A 20,246-nucleotide genomic window follows, 5' to 3' on the forward strand; every position below is an offset into this window, starting at 1 on the left:
AGAGACGGGTCCAGCAGTAGCAGTCCTCCGGCTCCGGCAGCAGCTGTCACTAGGGAGAGACGGGTCCAGCAGCAGTAGCAGTCCTCCGGCTCCGGCAGCAGCTGTCACTAGGGAGAGACGGGTCCTCCGGCAGCCCCAGCACTGTGATAGCAGAGGTCTGCTGCTGCTGGAGCCGTCCTCAGGCTGTGCGGCATCAGTGTGCTCCCCCGCCGGGACTCCGCTCTATCCCCTGCAGTGGCAGTGTAGCTGCAGGAGCACAATTCGACATAGGGGGTAATTTTCGCCGTCAGGGGCTGAGAGCCCCTGACGCGTTGAATACTGTGGACGCGTATGAATACCTTGGACGGGCGGCTGCCAGCGAATCTCCCAGCAGGGAGAATCACGGCGAAAATGCAGCGACTCCTACACAAGATCCGCTGCCACCCCGGGCCATTGAATACTGGCCTTTGAATCACTCTCAAAACAGACTTCTTTCCCATTGCCTTTCCCACTCCCACTGCATTAGATGATACGGTTACTCTTACTACTGGGTAAAACCTGTCCTAATCTCAATTTATCACTTAGTACTATTGTTTCATTGTTGATTCCTCCCTCTAAATCATCCCTGGCCGAACTGTGACTCTCCATATGTTGGGAAACTACACACCCCAGCATGCATTGCCACAGATCTAGCTTTATATAATAGCGGAACTGTGGCAATGCATGCTGGGACTTAGAGTTTCACAACAGCTGGAGAGCCACAGGTTGGCCATTGCCTACACTAGATAGTAAGCTTTCCCAGCGGGGATCCTGCTGTCCATGTTGTGTCACATTTTCATCACCCTTCTAGGCTTTCTTACACACTGGCCTGTGATGAGTGCTACTGTATCATCCTACAACTAATGATTATGTTTATATATATTTTTTTATAAAGTCACATGACAATATAGGCATCATTATTAAATCATTTTCCCTGGTTGCTAAGGAAACATAATTCTTAACACATTCCTGGAGAGCCAGAAAAACAGATAAGTTGATGGCAGTGTATAGTAGGTACACTAATTACTGATGCATTACTTTGGTTCCCATTGGTCCTTGCTTGCTTTGTGGTGTGTGCAGTGTTCTTCTTTAGCGAGTGGTAATGAACTTTAGATCACTTCTGTCATGAAGTTAAATAGCTCAGCTCCGCTTTCCCTTCTCTGCTCCGAACTGTACATGTTGTCTTTTCAGTTTATGCTGTGTACACACTGTGTGCGGTTCAAGGTCATTTTCTACTCAATTTGTACACTTGCATTGCCTTACACACTGTCCTGTGATGAATAGTGGTGTAGAATCCTATAAATATTGAGAAATTAAATATATATAATCTACACACACATATTGGCCCCCACTGACCACTTCTGAGGGCCAGTTTGAGTAAGTTTCGGCTTACGCAGACTGGCTGTAAGCTGTTACCATCTTCATCTGCAGCAGACCTCTTGCTTTCCTACGGGTGACTCTTGCAGTATAAGCGCCGTAGTTGTACAGTACTGCCGATCTGCTTCCCTGTAGCTGCGCCATACAGTGTGAATTGGAATCCGGCCCTATGTATGTAGGATTGCTATTTTGACGCAAAAGCAGCACATTAAGACACATTTTAAAAAAAGGACACATAGTGTGGCAGTGTCGCATGGTCCGTTGCACATCAAACAGATCTGCTTGCCAAGATTGGCGGAAAGGCGCATGTGTACATATCTGTATTCCGTACAGAAAATGTATGTAACTCATTCAAAAGAAAGTCAAAAGTTGTAGAAAACTATCTTGAGGTGGGACTAAGTAAAAACCACAACCGACTGCCGGACTCGACCGGCTCCATTCATCCAACTCTGCATGCAGCTTGTACTGTCTGAGGGAGGGCTGTGACTGTTTTCACCGGGGACATAGGGATGGGGAAATGACAGCCTCCCTGTATGGTCCGGACTGGTCCTGTTTTCAGTACATCCACAGACCGTACAGGGAGGCTTTTTTTCTCTCCTCCTCTCCCTAGTGACAGGCCTCTCCACTGCCCCCAGAGCGGACACTACAAGCTTCGGAATGATAGATATTGATGAATGGAGCCTGTCTGTTTTGGTGTTCTGGGTTCCTGTCCATTTCTGTAATACCCCTTTTATACCGCCGCATAAACCTGGGTCATTGGCAGTGTAAATGGGTCACCCCGTGTCCATTTACACGGGACTTCTACCCAGGTCCTGACCTGGGTAGATGGCAATGTATAGGGTATGCCGGGTCATCTGCTGTACTGTGCAGACAGCAACGGAGGCAGGGAGGAGGTGTGCGGCATCCATTCACCGGATGGGGCTGGGGGCAGCCCAGCAGCTTGCCCCTAGCGCGGCGATCGGCGGTCCCGGCGGGGGTGATCGCGGTCCCGCCTCTGTCGGGTCAGATCCGGGATTTTTGGTGTAAAAGGGGTATTATTTACCCATACCCTCTTGGTGTTTGTGGATGGCAGGTGTAGACATCAGTATTTGCATCACATGTGCCGCTTCAATAACCCTAGTATTGGGTATGTTTACATCCTGTCCAGCTCACATCATAGACTCTCTGGTTTTATGCTCAACAGTTTGATATGTTGGAGATGGACCGTCTGGAACGGCAAGTAGTAAATCTGCCTCTGCTCTTTGACCCGTCTTCCTATGTCCCTGACACTGTGGATCTTACAGAGGATGCAATGGCTCGGGAATATTGGCTCACTTGCTTCGAAGATGCTTTGGAAGGAGTAAGTTATTCTTTGTGCATGGTGTCCTAAACAGAACATTGGGTACTCTTTACCTAGAAGGGCAGCCATCGCGGGCATCGCATGTACTAAAAAATCGCATGCAATGCGACCGACGCGATGACCGCGATTTCCCATAGGGAACAATGTTAAATGTCCCAATTGACCCGATTTTCCTGTTCAATGTCCCAATTGACCCGATTTTCCATAGGGAACAATGTTAAATGGCCCACAGAGGCCAAATAGGCACCCTGAAGTGTGAAATGGCCCCCCCAATTGTTAACGCCACCCCACGATCAACGTCAACCCGAAGCGTGGCGAGCGCAGCGGTACGCGTCCTACGACCTTTTCATACCCCCACTATCCACGTCGGCGTGGAGTTGAGAATAGAAAGTGTGTCGAGCGCAGCGAGCCACCGAGCCCGAAGCGTTGCGAGCGCAGCGAGGGGACGCGGACACCTTCACAGGTATACGCGTCCCCTCGCCACACTTTCTATTCTCAACTCCACGCCGACGTGGATAGTGGGGGTATGAAAAGGTCGTAGGACGCGTACCGCCACCCCTCGCGGGCTCGCTGCGCTCGCCACGCTTCGGGTTGACATTGATCGTGGGGTGGCGTTAACAATTGGGGGGCCCATTTCACACTTCAGGGTGCCTATTTGGCCTCTGTGGGCCATTTAACATTGTTCCCTATGGAAAATCGGGTCAATTGGGACATTGAACAGGAAAATCGGGTCAATTGGGACATTTAACATTGTTCCCTATGGGAAATCGCGGTCATTGCGTCGGTCGCATCACATGCGATTTTTTGATCGCATCTGATGCGACTGACGCAATTTTTTTTTCCCTAACGATGCCCACGATCAAAATCGTGGGCGCCCTTCTAGGTAAAGAGTACCGAACAATTGTACCGGGTTTATGTTCCGAATGAGGAAACAAAAAAATCTTTGGAAATACATTTCCGTGCAGTAACATACTTTGGTGCCACCTTGTGGTGACTTCTGACTTTTTTTTCTTTTTCTTTAGTTATTCCCCTTATGCAGGTGCAGATTTATTAAGCCTGGTGAAGTGATAGTGTCTGCTCCTATTACTGGACACTTCAACAAGCTTAATAAATCTGTTCAGAAAATAACAGCGCACATTCAATTGTAGTTATGGGTTTCAGCGTGGTTGTTTGCACAGAACATTTCATAAATACCACCCATGACCATCATTTATGGTGATATCAGCCATTTTCTGGTCTATTCAATTTTTTTATTTTTGTTTACAATCATTATGGGGCCTACACCGGTAGCAATAAAGGCTTATTTTTAACAGTCGACATTGACCTTTTTTCATGTTGACCTATTGCTTGTGTCGTCATTTTTCCCCACGTCGACTTAATGCATTTTCACGTGTCAACCTTTTCTCAACCTAATTCCTGTTGACCCTATGACCCTTACCCCCTAGATCTGGGGTGCATGTGGAGTTTTATTATGTTACAACATTCATAAAGCTGGCCAAAGTTTATTTGTGTGTCTCTAATAATATATACGTATGTAATAATATAGATATCATTTTACCAGTCCATTATAATGCCCAAACCACATAACGGTAATGTCAGCCATTGCTGGTGCGCACAACACTGGCGTTCCCACCCATAGAGGTGAGGAGCATATACAGTATATAGAGAGGAATGCAAATGGCTTGTCCCAAATCCGTCCAATCGCTGAAGTCATGAAGTAGACCAGAAAAACTGACGTTACTCCCAGATTCTTTGAATTTGAGCCTTATAGTTGCAAACTCCTCCATACAGTAAATGTAATCTAGCAACTCCAGCTTGAAAGCAGAGGACTATAGAACAGCTGACTTCTCTTGTAGTAGGAAGAGCTGTTGATCAGATTGCAGGATTACACGATCTCTCCTCTTACTTTTATTCATAAGGTAGTGAAACGGGCTGTTGCAAGTCAGCCGGATGCAAAGGACGCAGCTGACCGGGCAACTAAGTTCCAGCAGAAGTACTGGAATAAATTGCAGACCTTGAGACATCAGCCCTTGTAAGTATTTTATGCTGCTTTCAGACCGCATAACTGGCTTTGACCCTGTATTTGAAAACGTTTCCAAAAACGGGTCTGCCAGATAAAACCCCTTTCACACCGCAGCTCTTAAACGGTATATTACCGTTTAAGTGCCGATTTTTTTTTTACACTGGCAGACCCGTTTTTGGAAACTTTCCAAATACAGGGTCAAAGCCAGTGCAGCCTTCAGCCCTCCCCTCCGTGCAGCTCCCCCCTCCCCCCGCGCGCGTGTCGACACCCCACCCCCGCGCGCGTGTCGACACCCCACCCCCGCGCGCGTGTCGACACCCCACCCCCGCGCGCGTGTCGACACCCACCCCCGCCCGCGTGTCGACACCCCACCCCCGCCCGCGTGTCGACACCCCACCCCCGCCCGCGTGTCGACACCCCACCCCCGCCCGCGTGTTGACACCCCACCCCCGCCCGCGTGTCGACACCCCACCCCCGCCCGCGTGTCGACGCCCCACCCCGCGTGTCGACCCACCGCCCGCGTGTCGACGCCCCTCCCCCGCGCGCCTGTCGACGCCCCTCCCCCGCGCGCCTGTCGACGCCCCTCCCCCGCGCGCCTGTCGACGCCCCTCCCCCGCGCGCGTGTCGACGCCCCTCCCCCGCGCGCGTGTCGACGCCCCTCCCCCGCGCGCGTGTCGACGCCCCTCCCCCGCGCGCGTGTCGACGCCCCTCCCCCGCGCGCGTGTCGACGCCCCTCCCCCACGCGCGTGTCGACGCCCCTCCCCCACGCGCGTGTCGACGCCCCCCCCCCCCACGTCGACCTACCCACCGTGCAGCCGGTACCTCCGTTGTGGATCCCGGCACTGCAGTTCAGTATGGTCGGAAGCACTTATATAAAAAAAAAGTGTCTTTCAGAAAATGGCTGCCCCATAGGAAAACCTGTTTAAAAAAACTGTCTTTCGTATGGGGGCAGCCATTTTCCAAAAGTCACTTTTCTTATAAGAAGCCATTTTCCAAAAGTCACTTTTCTTATAAGAAAAGTGACTTTTGGAAAATGGCTGCCCCCATACGAAAGACAGTTTTTTTAAACAGGTTTTCCTATGGGGCAGCCATTTTCTGAAAGACACTTTTTTTCATAAGTGCTTCCGACCATACTGAACTGCAGTGCCGGGATCCACAACGGAGGTACCGGCTGCACGGGGGGTAGGTCGACGCGCGGGGGGGAAGGGTTTTGACACGCGCGCGGGGCGGCTCCAGTGCTGTGAATATTTAATGAGCGCTCACAAAATATTCACTGCGCTGAATTTAGGACCCAGCTCATTGGCTGGGTCCTAAATACCGTTTCAGACCCGATTTTGAGCCTAAAATACCGGTTCTGAAACTGGTAGGACCCTGCATTTTAACCGGTTAGAAAAAACGGTATTTTCTAACCGGTTAAGTGGTCCTGCACCTTTCAGACCGCACAGATTACCGTTTTAAAACGGTAAAAAAACGGCAATATACCGTTTACAAAGTGCGGTCTGAAAGGGGCATTAGTGTTTCCCCCCCATGGAAGACCTAAGTAGACATTCATATAGACAGCAAAGATTAATGTGCAGTTTGGAAGCCAAAGTTTAGGTTGCATTTTTAGTTTTGTTCCAATTTAGGTTTCTTAGCTTATGGATATGACTCAATATAAGTAGAACAGCGCGCTCTCTTGCGCGCTCTTTTTTTTTTTCTTTATAATAAATTATATTCTTAGACTTATGACCTTCCACTTCTGTTTATATCCATAATACTTATGGGCTCCACACACCTTTATTTTATGGTTTTTGTCGGTTTTTTTGTTAAAATCCCTCATTTGATGGTATCTTATGCAATAGAATATAAAAAACCCACTAACAGTGATAGAATTTTTAATTATGGATACGTATTTACTATGTAGGACAGTTTGTGCATGTCTTACTCATTTACATTTCATTCATGATGGCATATTGGGCCTTATTCTAGTTCACTCTTTCTGACCAAATCCTTCTTAGATGGACAAAACCATGTGCACTGCAGGTGGGGCAGATGTAAAATGTGCAGAGAGAATTAGATTTGGGTGAGTCATTTTGTTTCTGTGCAGGGTAAATACTGACTGCTTTATTTTTACACTGCCATATAGATCTCACGTTGAAGTAAAACCCCACCCAAATCTAATTCTCTCTGCACAAGTTACATCTGCCCCACCTGCAGTGCACATGGTTTTGTCCATCTAAGAAGGATTTTGTCAGAGTGAACTAGAATAAGGCCCATTGTGTTAGTACATTGGAAAGATCTTGCAGTAACTTTTGGCCTGACAGTACCAACACATGCATCCAAGCGCCACCCCTATGCATGTGTGGAATCCACAACTGTAACGAAGTAATGGAATATTATGCTATAATATGGGGTTCTGCTCCAAACAATCAGAATAAACCTTAAACTCCATCAGAGAGTGCAGTGGTCCAAAATAAAACACGCCTAATGACCATGATCTGATTGTTACTCACTAGAACTTTCCCAAAATAATCTTTTTTTTCCCCCCCCCCTTTCATTCCTAGTGCTTATGGATCATTGACCGTCCGAAGTTTGCTTGATACACGAGAGCACTGCTTAAACGAATTCAATTTTCCGGACCCCTACTCAAAAGTGAGAACCTTTTTACTGTCCGTGTATATAGACACTCCTGGTCATTGTTCTGGTCTGTGTCACAGTACTACATCTTTCAGTGTGTGTGTGTGTGTGTGTGTGTGTGGAATATATATAGATAGATAGATCTAAGATTTCCACGGGATGTCCGGCACTCCAAATAGCAGCAAAACAAAGCCGGATGCCCTCCCAGGAGAAGAGAGGTAAAAGCTCGCTCCAATATATCGGTGTACAGTGGGTGGCACTCCAGAAAAAAAAGACAGCAATCACAATCAGTGTTCCAACGTTTCAAATGTTGTTTCAACATTTTTCATCAAGGTGTGGTGAAAAATGTTAAAATTACATTTGAAACGTTGGAACACTGATCGTGATTGCTGTCTTTATTTTCTGGAGTGCCACCCACTGTATATGTGTGTGTGTATATATATATATATATATATATATATATATATATACTAGGTGATTCATCGCGCCCTACGGGCGCTCTTCACACCGTCGTAAGGGGCTGCGCCCCCTTAATTTGTGAACGTTTGTATATGAGAAATATGGTTCGAATTGTATGAAAGATGCCCTGTATTGCAACTTAGGTGTCCGAGAATCGCGGGAGGGGGGGTCGCGGAGGGTGCCGCGAATTGCAGGAGGGGGGGTCGCGGGGGGTGCCGCGAATTGCAGGAGGGGGGGTTGTGGGGGGGTGGATGCTGCGAATCGCGGAGGGGAGGGATTGCAGAGAATCGCGGGAGGGGGGTCGCGGGGTGGGTTGCCGCAAATCGCGGGAGGGGGGTTACGGGGGTGGGGGTTGCGGCGAATCATGGTAGGGGGGGTCGCGGGGGATGTGCCGTGAATCACGGGAGGGGGGGTCACGGGGTGGGGTGCCGAGAATCGCGGGGGGGTGTGTGTGCCGTGAATCGCGGGAGTGGGGGTTGCGGGGGGGTGTGACGCGAATCGCCACAAGAAAAAAATCAACACATGTAAATGTTGACATAAGTGTGGCACTTCATTGGTGTCCATGTCGACACATGAGAATGAATATGAAAATATTCAAAAAATGACAAAAAAAACTTCAAAAACTCATGTCAACCTTTTTCATTGTCGACCATAGCCATGTCAGTGTTTTCCATGTGCAATTTAATTCTGGAGCTGCCGCGAATCACGGGGGGGTGCCGCGAATTGCGGGAGGGGGGGTCGCGGGGGTGGGTGCCGCGAATCGCGGGAGGGCGGGGTTCACAGGGGTTCCGGTGGGGGGTTGCCGCGAATTGCGGGAGGTGGGGGGTCACGGGGGGTGCCGCGAATCGCGGGAGGGGGGGTTGCGGGGGGTGTGACGCGAATCGCCACAAGAAAAAATCAACACAGAAAGGTCAACACATGTAAATGTTGACATAAGTGTGCCACTTCATTGGTGTCCATGTCGACACATGACAATGAATATGAAAAAATTAAAAATAAATCTTCAAAAACTCATGTCAACCTTTTTCATTGTCGACCATAGCCATGTCAGTGTTTTGCATGTGCCATTTAATCCTGGGGCTGCTGCGAATTGCGGGGGGGGGGGGGGGGTGCCGCGAATCGCGGGAGGGGGGTCGCAGGGGGGGTGCCGCCAATCGTGCAAGGGGGGGTCGCGGGGGGGTCCTTTTTGCCGCGAATCGCGGGAGGGAGGTCGCGGGGGGGTGTTTTTTCCGCGAATCGGGGGGGGGTCAGGGGGAGGGTTTGCCGCGATTCGCGGGAGGGGGGGGGTCGCGGGGTGGTGGTTGTGCCGCGAATTGCGGGAGGGGTCGTGGGGGGGGTTCTATTTGCAGCGAATCGCGGGAGGGGGGGTCGCGGGGGTGTTTTTGCTGCGAATCGCGGTAGGGGGGGGTCGCGGGGGAGCGGGTATTTTTGCCGCAAATCGCGGGAGGGGGGGGGTGGGAGGTTTTGCCGCAAATCCTGGGAGTGGGGCGCTCACCTGGTGGCTGTGGAGTAGCAGTGCTGGGCAACATGGGAAGGCAGTGGGTGTCTGGCACTGTCTGTGGGCTCACTGGGCTGGTTCTCTGTCACATACCTCCCAACATGACCCTCTCCAGGAGGGACACAATGCTCTGTTTCTAGACTTCCCCTTAATGTATGATTGCCATCACCTGTTTTAAACAGGTTAATTTCTCAGAAAGGTGTTCAGCACAGATGAAGGCAATCACACATTAAGAGGAAAGTCCAGGAACAGAGCGTTATAGACACAGACACCCACTTTGAGTGACAGATGTAGCCAAATATATAGGAGATATAATATTTCTATTTCTTAAGCAGGTGACTCTTATTTGCGCTAGGGGAATAGTTTCAGCTTCTCATAATGAAATATCAGAGGGCATAAGTAGCAGTGCACCACCTAAATGACCATCAATGTATTCAGCTTTTGTATAGCTTTTCAAAATAACATAACTACATCAGTGATATTTTATTCATATAAATACAAAGCAGAACAAATCCATAGAAATTAATTTTTTTTGTACAGTTCAATACGATTTCTTCAATAAATGAATAGCAGTTCATCAGAAAATGAAGACTTGATATCCAATGCGTTTCGTCCTAAGACTTCATCAGTGGAATTAATCTAGATGGTACTGGATGAGGTGGTAAGGCCCTATTGCCCATAATCAAACCATATTAAGCAGTTAGTGTTAAGGTTTATAGATACCCAGGGAGATAAAACCCTTACGTGAAGTACGTAAGTGTTTCTTCTTAATACAGGAATAAACAGATTTTGTCCGTATAATTTAAAAACCAAAATTTAGAATATCACAATTACATAAGGGAATTAGATCCCTGATGATCTCAACTACCAGGTAAAAGCAGGTGTATAAAGCTGGCCATACATCTACAGACTTATTGTTTGTTCTGGCTGGTTAGAACAAAAACTGGTAATGGATGAGAGCAAATGACAGTTGACCATTTGATTCGAAATGCTGGAAAACTGTCAAAAATGGTCACTCAGATCTTACCAGGTTTTTGTCCCAACCAGCCAGATCCGACCATCAATCTGTAGATGTTTGGCCAGCTGTACTGAAAAAAACAATAATAATTCACTTTGATTCCGAGTGATTAGGCTGGTGAATTAAGTAGAGTGCCTAAAGGAAAATGTGTACATTTTAATATCATTTCCCTAATTAATCTAATTTCAAAGTGGATTGTCTTCCACTCATTAACATCAACAATATTATGTGCAACAAATGCTAAAAACAAAACATTTAAAGTGATAGATAAATACAGATATCAATATCTCACTAATATCTATAATAAATCAATTACTACATTTAATCAGTAAACCGTGTTTGAAAAATGAATAATGCGATTTTTGATTATAATACATTTAATAAAATTGCTCAGAATTAATATGGTTTAGATGTTAAATAAATTTCATAACCTATAAACAGAACTAAAACAAGGTGGTAAATAAGTATACATAATATAATGTAATAACCTAGCAGCAGTATTATGCAAAGCCATTGATTATACAGTAAATCACCCACGTCCAAAGGATATCCTCGCAGCTTGTTCCTCCAGTAGCGAATGTAAGTGGCGGGGAATGTATAGGCAGACTGTATGTGACATCACTTCCTGGAATACTTACTCATCAGAAGGAATAGATTATATTTTAGGATAAACAGGTACGGGGCTTAATGGAAGGCTCTCAAACAGAGCATAACATTTAATGTACAGCAATTTTTTACTGATGATACAAATGAAAGATTTCAACTTTTCTAGCCGTTTCCGGTTTTGGCGGCGCGTTCCATTATGTGTTCCATCAGCTGGATATTAATTGTTATATTATGCTCGTTTATGGGAGATTTCTAAAGGTATGAAGGTGCTGCTCTTTTATTGCGATCAATGAAGACCTATTATTACATTTGTATTACCGCCGTTTATAAATGATTTCCTTATTGATGCATAATTTGAATTAAGATCCGAGTGAGACGGTGCTTTGTGTAGTGGACGGCTTAAAGTGTGATCTCCGGCGCTCAAAACTGTAGATCAGTGATGCACAGTATAGTAGCTGCTCAAATCAATTTATTGGTCCGGAACAGGTGAATGTGAGGGAGGGTGTTTTAATCTAGACTAGGATAAAACAAACCAACACCATAATTGGCAAGCAAGAGACCTACATTCTAAACCGGGGCATAGTAATAGAGGTAATGTATTCTCATTTACATTGATCAGCCAGACTAGATGGACCATTGGTTAACCACACATTAGGGACCCGTGGTGGCTGCAGCTCTCACCGCAAAACACAATGATCTTTCATTGGGGAATGATGTTTAGCCAGACCGCTACATGAGATTAGATTATATCCCACCTAGTGGGAACACTGAATACATAATAAGGAAAAACTAACAACAACCCCTCAATCACGGTTATACTAGTGACTTCTGAAGAGCACACATGAATCTGTAGTGCGGTGTACCCAGTACATACAGTAGTTTCCACATTCTTATGCCTCCATGACACTTTGCTGCTTGAGCAAATTCTAATAATGACTCGTGGCTGAACTCCAGTCATGCATACAATCTGTCTCCATCTCCCCACAGCCAGCTGGTAAACTTATGCTTCAGTCTTCTGATAAGGCTACTCCTCAGGGGTGTGGCTCTGGTCACCTCTTGTGGTGCAGTGTATCCTCATGACGGCTTTAGCGCCACATGGTAAACTTTATTGTACAGCTGCAGTAAGCAATGTGGGCAGTAGGATCTGGGCCTTACATCATTTTCCTACATGGCCAGGGGCCTTTTACACATGTTGCAGCAATAGCGGCTGTGTGAAATTACCTACAAACCTTGTTGTTTATGTTCCATTTGGTTTAACCGTTGGTGTCCACAAGCTGGGGGCTTTTGTCCAGTAGAGGTCACAAACATGAGAGGAAAATAGAGAAAAAGGGAGTGAGCCGTTTCCTTATGTAACTCCAGGTTGTCATGTTTTCCAGGTGAAGCAGAAAGAAAATGACATAGCCTTAAAATACTATCAGACAGTAATTCGATCATTGGATGCATTGGTCTGGGAGGAGAAGCAGCTTGCGCTGGTGAAAGGACTGTTGGCCGGCAATGTCTTTGACTGGGGCGCAAAAGCAGTCTCCGAGTAGGTGACCATTGTTTTACACCATGTTACGGTTATTGATGCCATTCATTATTTTGGTAGATCATGTAACAGTGGACCAGTCCTAATTGACCTACATTTGCATATGTCTAAATAGTGTACTCCTTATTTGGTAATATGCATTGTTTTATAGAAATGATTTATGTGCTGCGAAGAAGTAGGACTTAAGTCCCATAGATGCACAAAAAAGATAGATCCTTTATTTTATAAGACTGTTTTGATGGCAGGATCTGGCAATCGGAGGTGGATTTTCCTCAAGGCAACCCAGCAGGTCCCCAGGGGCCCCATAAAGAAATCCTGGCTTACAAAACATTCCAGGAGGAGCATTGTGCGACTACAGTAACACGTGATGTTGTGACATCACAAGGACTGGCCCACACTCCATTGTTCTTTGCTAGAATAAAAAATATTTTGACATTCATATTGGTTTCATTCACTGTGTGTCAGTTTACTGTAAATGTGACACCGGTATTAGGCCTACTTCCAAAAGACGTAGAGCCTGATTCAGATTTATACGTAAGGTTGATATTCGGACGTCGGAGCATTTATTGGTAGATTGTGCATGTGCCAATGTACTCTACCAATGGTGCCAGCAACAAAAATATAGTGCTAGGGCCCAAGATGTCTAAATCCGGGATGTATATTTACTAAAAGTCGATCTTGATTGATTTTTTGGCTTCCAGATTTAACACGTTTTTACTACCAGTTGCAGCTTTTCTATATATCCCAACCTTGTGTATATGTGCAAATCAAACAGGAGATGTACGTTTGGCACAGATCAGACCGAGCACAAGGTTGGGCTGACGCGTTGGGCAGCTGTGTAATTGAGTACTGATAGAAATAGGTTGTTCCAGGTAATGCTGTCAGATGCTAGAGGTCCAGTATGACATCTAGCATCTGTCTCCTCCTAGGAGGAGGAGTGCTATGGATGGGTGGTGAAATCCATTGCAGACTCCTCCTGAGGTCGGGAACCAGCAACCAGCTGTACCTGGTGGAGCTGCTCCGGTTGTCCGATTTAACGTTACAGTGTTTAGACAATTAGACAAAAAAGTCAACATATTTGACTTTAGACAGTTGAGACAAATGAAACGAGTTGGCAGGCGGAATGCTTCAGACTGGCGAGAAGACCTTGAATAGGCTAAATCCATTGCACTTTTTATTTAGGCAGAAAATTATGCTGTTTTCGCCAAAACTGACCTAACGACCAACACTGAATACCCCCCTATGCCTTTCTCCACATCTTGCAGGGCAACATGGCTTGTCCAGGTGTAAAGTTACTCCTTTTGTTTTTCTCCAACACAGAATCGGCCCCATTTGTTAAGCTATAGACCATACAGCGAACAATACAATGTCGGTCATGATTTCCCTTGTACTCCTGGACAAATTATATTGTGCAAATACACTGAAGAATTTCACAAGACATCCTCATTGGCCACATCCAGGAGTCTAGCGGTCATTGATATCTTCAGATTGAGCTGCATGTACAGGGGACACTGCTAACAGCCCATTGGAGCGACATTGTTAATTACTCAGCGCCTGCACACTCAATGATATACACAAAAATGTCATTATGGGGGTCGTTCTGGTTGATTTGCTTGGATGTGAATTCTCACCCTTGCGAATCAACCAAACCAGCCTAGGGCATGGCTGGCTGCCACCATGCAGGGGGAAGAGGGCGGGCAGCGGACATCCGGTGATGTCAGCTGTCCGTCATGCCCGCATTAGCTTAAGAACGCCCATAAAACGCTGGGTGATCCCATATGCTAATGGGGCTGGTCGGCGCCCCACGCCCCTCTCCACTCCCCCGCCCGCTCTGGGGTGCACGCACCCTGCGTATGCACATGCGCACTAACACAACATTGGCTCCCTCGTAAATGCAGCAAAGGAACCTGAATAAGGTCCTATGACTGGTCGTTGTTCTGCAAATCATCCAATGTGTACGCAGTTTTACTTTTACTGAAATGTCATTGGTTTTGCGTTATGTTTACATTGTGAGCTGTGCTTTTTGTTTTGCGTTATGTTTACATTGTGAGCTGTGCTTTTTGTTTTGCATTATGTTTACATTGTGAGCTGTACTTTTTGTTTTGCGTTATGTTTACATTGTGAGCTGTGCTTTTTGTTTTGCGTTATGTTTACATTGTGAGCTGTGCTTTTTGTTTTGCGTTATGTTTACATTGTGAGCTGTGCTTTTTGTTTTGCGTTATGTTTACATTGTGAGCTGTGCTTTTTGTTTTGCGTTATGTTTACATTGTGAGCTGTGCTTTTTGTTTTGCGTTATGTTTACATTGTGAGCTGTGCTTTTTGTTTTGCGTTTTGTTTACATTGTGAGCTGTACTTTTTGTTTTGCGTTATGTTTACTTTGTGAGCTGTGCTTTTTGTTTTGCGTTATGTTTACATTGTGAGCTGTGCTTTTTGTTTTGCTATACTGCTGGAACATGGAATGTGATGCTATTTTGTCATGTTTCATAGAGTCTTGGAGTCTGACCCAGAGTTTGGATTTGAGGAAGCAAAGAAGAAGTTACAAAGTGAGTTGTAGGAAGTGTAGTGTTTGTGTGGTGCCGCTGAATGGCTGCCTGGGTGCTGTACAGCTCAGGAAATATATGTTGTCCATGTCCCTCCATTAGAATGCATCTAGTGCATATCTGTACGTGTGATGTATATCTGTACTGCCATTGTTGCTCATTCTGATAACCCTTTGTATTACAGTATGTGCACTGTTATTTTGTATTACAGTATGTGCACTGTTATTTTTAATGTCTGTAAAGCGCCTTGAGTCCCGTTGGAGAAAGTGCTCTATATAAATAAAACTTACTTACTAGTGTTTCATGGGTAATACAGGAATATATTTATATACTTTTGTAAAATCGCATACAAAGTCCTAAGTACAAGAGAATGCTATTGGCCGGCTACTCCCCATTAATTTTATGCATAACCTGAGCCCCGGGACAATCCATATCTGATCATTCACCCGAATAGACCTTTAGGTCCGCCATGTTTTATGCACCTGTGCATTGTGTATTCTGTTGTCATTTTATCTAACAGCTAGACCTTGGCTTGTGGACTCTTATTGTGAATGGATCAGAAGGTTAAAGGTAAGTTTGTCGTCATTGTCATGGCTGGATTGTATGAGTCTGACCAGAATAATTACTTACTAGTTTCACTAGTAGAAATGTGTACGTTACAGGGGATATGGACGGATGGTCGACAGTCATTAGGTTGACATACTGCAAGGTCGACATGGGTCTAGGTCGACAGGTCATTAGGTCAACAGTCAAAAGACCATGTTCGACCTAATGACCTGTCGACCTAATGACTGACTACCAGCTTTAGGTGAACCATATGGTCTATACCCCATTATAGATATGTACAAATACAGATATCCTCAAATCGCATAAGTAGCCCCGATTGACGATCCACCGAGTTTGCGATTTAGCCACATGCGAAGTCTGGCATGCCGCACTCATTTGCATAAATTTGGTAGCTGTGCACTGAGAGATGACCAACCCATTTGAGACAATAGTACGTAATACTGCATGCTGTACTCCACTCCATGTACGGTATGGATGGTGTTCATATATAATATTGCCATGCTATATGACAAGGATGAATGTTTAGCAAAGGTGATTCAATATTTTTTATTTCTTTAAACACAATCCTATACAGATAGCATGTGGGTATTATCAAAAGTAAACCGAATTACATAAATAACTAATTTGAGTTGTTGCCGTGTCCTATCGGAGTGAATGGGAGGCGGGCATATATGCACGGCGGTTTCCATTCACTTCAATGGTATAGCGGGAGTGTGGCCACTCCCCACTATGCCGCAACATCCTTGCTGTAATGCAGAATGGAAAAAAAGAAAGATATTGCAGCGCTCTTAGATTTTAATGACTCAACCAATTAGTACAATAAAATAAATATTAAATTTTATATCACGAAACATGCAATAAATAATACAAATAAAAAAACACTTAAAACCAATGTGTGGACCTGTTATTATATAACCTACTCTGGTAGATCTCAACATGCGGGGGGAGTGGGAATCGGCTGGAGTCCAATTTGTATTCCCAATGGATTGCTGGAGGTGTCCCAGTCCGCTGTGGACTTATTAGCTTGTGGGTATCCTCTAAGGTGCGTTCTATAATGTGGGATGGATGCTCCAATTTGTATTCCAATGAGCCACACTGTGGTTGTCCCAGTCCAAGACTTGTATGGGGGCTCCTTTTGATAAAGTGCACTGTGCCAGATATAAAGTGCTCCTGGTGTTGAGAAATTGATGCAAAGTCCTAGAAAAATCAGCAGGTGATAGACAAAGTGTCCACAACAGGTCCAACTTGATCACCTATGCGTTTCGCTGTCACTTAGGGGCAGCTTTTTCAACCTTGAAAAAGCTGCTCCTTAAGTGACAGCGAAACGCGTTGGTGATCAAGTTGTGCACATCTTATGTCTAGAAATTGACAACTAAAAGTCAATAGAGCTAAACTTTTCTTTGAAGATCTTATTACTAATGACACTAAAGCCGCCCGATGCGAGCTCCCACGCACAGCACATAAAGTATGTGCGGCAGTCTTTTTGTATGAGATGGCATCACATCTAGTACAAAGCGCACGCTGCTTTAGCACAGCGCATGCTTATTGTACTAGATGTGGTGCAATCTAGTACGGAGCTCATCGCTGCGTGTATGGGCATCGTAACAGATGCATGGGTCTCATCCATTGTTATACACCATAGAAATGTCCATGGAGATGAGATCTTTGTTTTTTTAGGGATTTTCTCGCAGAAAACAAAGTCTACGCACTCCTGGGTAAAAAGGTTCTGCTGCGAGTCTGTACAGCGATCACCCCACCTGCATTTCACAGGAATATGTGTGTTCCGTGTCTGACCAGCGAATGCCTGCACTGTGCACTTAATGAATCTTGTGTACATTTTCTGCTTTTTAGGGCCCTCCGCATAAATGTGCTTTAATATTTGTGGACAACAGCGGCATGGATATCATTCTGGGCATTTTCCCATTTGTCAGAGAGCTGCTCTCCAGAGGTACTGAGGTACATTACTGCTAATGTCTTTCCTCTTTGCAGAGAATGTTATTGTACCAGAGGAGCACTCACAATGATGTCGTCCTACCGAAAATGGCTATTCTCCCTCATTTTTCAGACTTTATTAAGCCCTTGGGTGGTGGGTTTTGCTGGGGCAGGACAGACCTACTGGGGCAGGTTTGTCCTGCCCCAGCAAAACCCATCACAGATAGTGGGAAGCCACCGCTCCCCCCTCACCTCTGCTCCAGCGTTAGTACGCCGGAGCTAGCTCCGATGCTGCCGCTAACTCCCCTGCCGCCGCTTCCCCCTGCCGCCTGTCAGTCATGATACAGGCTTGGGGATGTTTTGTGGCGGTTTGGGAGGACTCTGGTGCCTGAACTCTCCCGAATCCCCCCGAGCCGCGCCGACCATCCCCGAGCCGATCGCCGGAGCGTAGGGAGTGGGGGCGACAAGAGGGAGGGGGGGGGACCCCTAAAGGTAGTGCGCCAGTGGAGCAGGATTCATAGGGGTAAATTTACGAAGTGTGAGATGTTGCTGAGATTCAGATTCTAGCTAACTTCACATTATGCCCCACACTGTAATGCCCATTACACATGACGCCACACACCATGATACCCATTACATATAATGCCACATAAGTGCCACTTACCCACATGCTCATTGCTAGGAGTTTCTTCCTCAATGCCAGGGGTTTCGTGCTAGTTGCCAAGGGGATTCCATGCTCATTGCCACAGGCGATTACATGCTCTGCCAAGGGCGGTTCATGCTCATTGCCATGGGGAGTGAGGCTCACGGTGACCGATGCCCCCTCCCCGACTTGCAACAGTTGATTTTGCACGCCAGCTCACCTAGCGTAACGGAAGCGATGTGACAGCCAGGCAGAGAGCGGTGGGCTACCTGGCTGTCACATCGATTCTGTTCTGCCAGGTGAGCCGGCGTGCAAAAGCAGCGGCTGCGGGTCGGGGAAGTGGTAACTGCAATATATTTCTTATAGGTACATTGTACCCCCTTACTTGCACCACTGGCTAGGAGTACGTTTCACATACAGTAAGGCTTTTCCATACAGTATTGTAAACTCATATTTTATATTTGCTCTGTATATGGTGTGTTGTAGAAGTACTGCTCTGGAATATGACAATTCACTGTAATGTTTTGTCTTCATGTTTATACCATTAGGACTGGCAATCACCCCACCTTGTCTGTGAAGTCCTACAGTATATTGAAGGTTCTGTAAATAAAATCTTATTTCTATTGCAGGTCATACTAGCATGTAATTCAGGACCTGCTCTTAATGATGTGACTTACAATGAGTCCCTGATTGTCACGCAGCACATTGCAGACTTGGATTCAGTCATACAGTAAGTGTACTTTGCCGTTACCATTCCATGTTCATTAAGATTTCATTTGTTTTTATATTGTACTATTGATGTGCATCGCTGGGACAAACCTTGCCTCTTCTGCCAGAAGGTCCAGCAGACTGATATATGAAGGACTCCCGGTATAGCTGATCCCACCCACTGCGCTAATGACATGACTGCATATGATTTGCTGCAAATTACAATGTTACCTAAAGTCGACAAAATGAACACAAACATAGTGCATGTAGACTGTGAGGTTCTTTCAAGGGTGAGGCCCCAAATTTATCCAAGTCTACATTACATTTATTCACAGTCACAGGTATTACTGATTTTTAGCTCTACATCTGTTTAACATCTAAAGAATAAGGTCCTGCTTCTGAGTCGCACGCTATGTCAGACGCTATGTCGGTGTCTGATGCAGTTGAGCTGCGAGAGTAATTATTGAACAGGGTGAATGAGTCAAAGGCAGGTATTCAATGACATCATTCACCCTGTGCAGCGAATCCTGTTTTGGATTCGCTGCACAGTCGCCGGGTTCCGGAGGGCTGGAGCATTCGCTGCCAGACCTCCCTGTCACCCTATTTAACGCCTCAGGGGCTCGCTACCCCTGGTGGCGAATTTTAACACCCCCCCCCCTCCTCCCCGGCGAATGCCGCAGGGAGCCTGGGGATGGCGGCAGGCAGGGAGATTGAAGCCTCCCTCCTGCCTGCGCCGGACACTGTGGGGGTGAAGTAGGGCTGGCATGGACACAGGGAGAGCCCCCAGATAGCTGGCAAGGGAACAGTGGTAGGGAGCCGCTCCACTGGTCCCGCTCATAAGAAGCTGGGACCAGTGTGCAGTGAATATATGAATATCTAATGAGCGGCTCCCGGCCCCCTGCTGGCGAATGTTAAAAAAAAAAAAAAAAAAGTAAAGATATATTAATGTGCTTCAAGCACATGAATAAAAATAGCATGCCCCTTCACAGAAAAAAAAATTTAAATTTTTTTACACCAAAAAAAAATAAAAAACCTTTATTTTAAAAGATCACTTTCCAGTTCACCTCAAAAAGATGTCGAATGCAAAACGGTGAATCATGGCAAAAATCAGGGAGAAAGCAATTCGCCATCCTAGCATTGAATACACTCTCAGCGAATTCCATTGAAAACCCCATTGAAACACACCAGCGAATTGCAGCGAGCATGAAACGGAGAACTGGCCGCCATTCACTGTTCACTTTCGGTGAACATTAAATAGCGTGAATCACATTTTCAGTAAAAAAGATTCACTGCAAGGAGTGAAAACAGCCAGATTCGCTCCCAAAAAATTTGAATCGGGAGCATTGAATACTGGCCAAAATGTTACACCAGTTC

General features: G+C 46.0%; 1 protein-coding gene across 2 annotated transcripts in view; it reads left to right on the forward strand.

Moving 5' to 3' along the window:
• Positions 1-20,246, forward strand: part of PANK4 (pantothenate kinase 4 (inactive)) — a 65,952-nt gene that overhangs the window by 37,936 nt on the left and 7,770 nt on the right. Inside the window, exons 10-17 of one of the 2 annotated variants that reach the window (XR_014464082.1) lie at positions 2,579-2,734; positions 4,654-4,766; positions 7,301-7,388; positions 12,331-12,482; positions 14,970-15,025; positions 15,543-15,592; positions 17,441-17,537; positions 18,794-18,894. Coding sequence is in view for 1 of the 2 variants with exons in the window: in XM_083163320.1 (XP_083019446.1) it covers positions 2,579-2,734; positions 4,654-4,766; positions 7,301-7,388; positions 12,331-12,482; positions 14,970-15,025; positions 15,543-15,592; positions 17,441-17,545; positions 18,794-18,894 (821 nt within the window). In the remaining variant the exon portion in view is untranslated. Of the gene's footprint in view, positions 1-2,578; positions 2,735-4,653; positions 4,767-7,300; positions 7,389-12,330; positions 12,483-14,969; positions 15,026-15,542; positions 15,593-17,440; positions 17,546-18,793; positions 18,895-20,246 lie in introns of both variants that reach the window. The other variant, XM_083163320.1, reaches the window with a different exon arrangement.

This window comes from Crinia signifera, chromosome 19 (assembly GCF_055691185.1).
Source record: "Crinia signifera chromosome 19, ASM5569118v1, whole genome shotgun sequence".
NCBI lineage: Eukaryota > Metazoa > Chordata > Amphibia > Anura > Myobatrachidae > Crinia > Crinia signifera.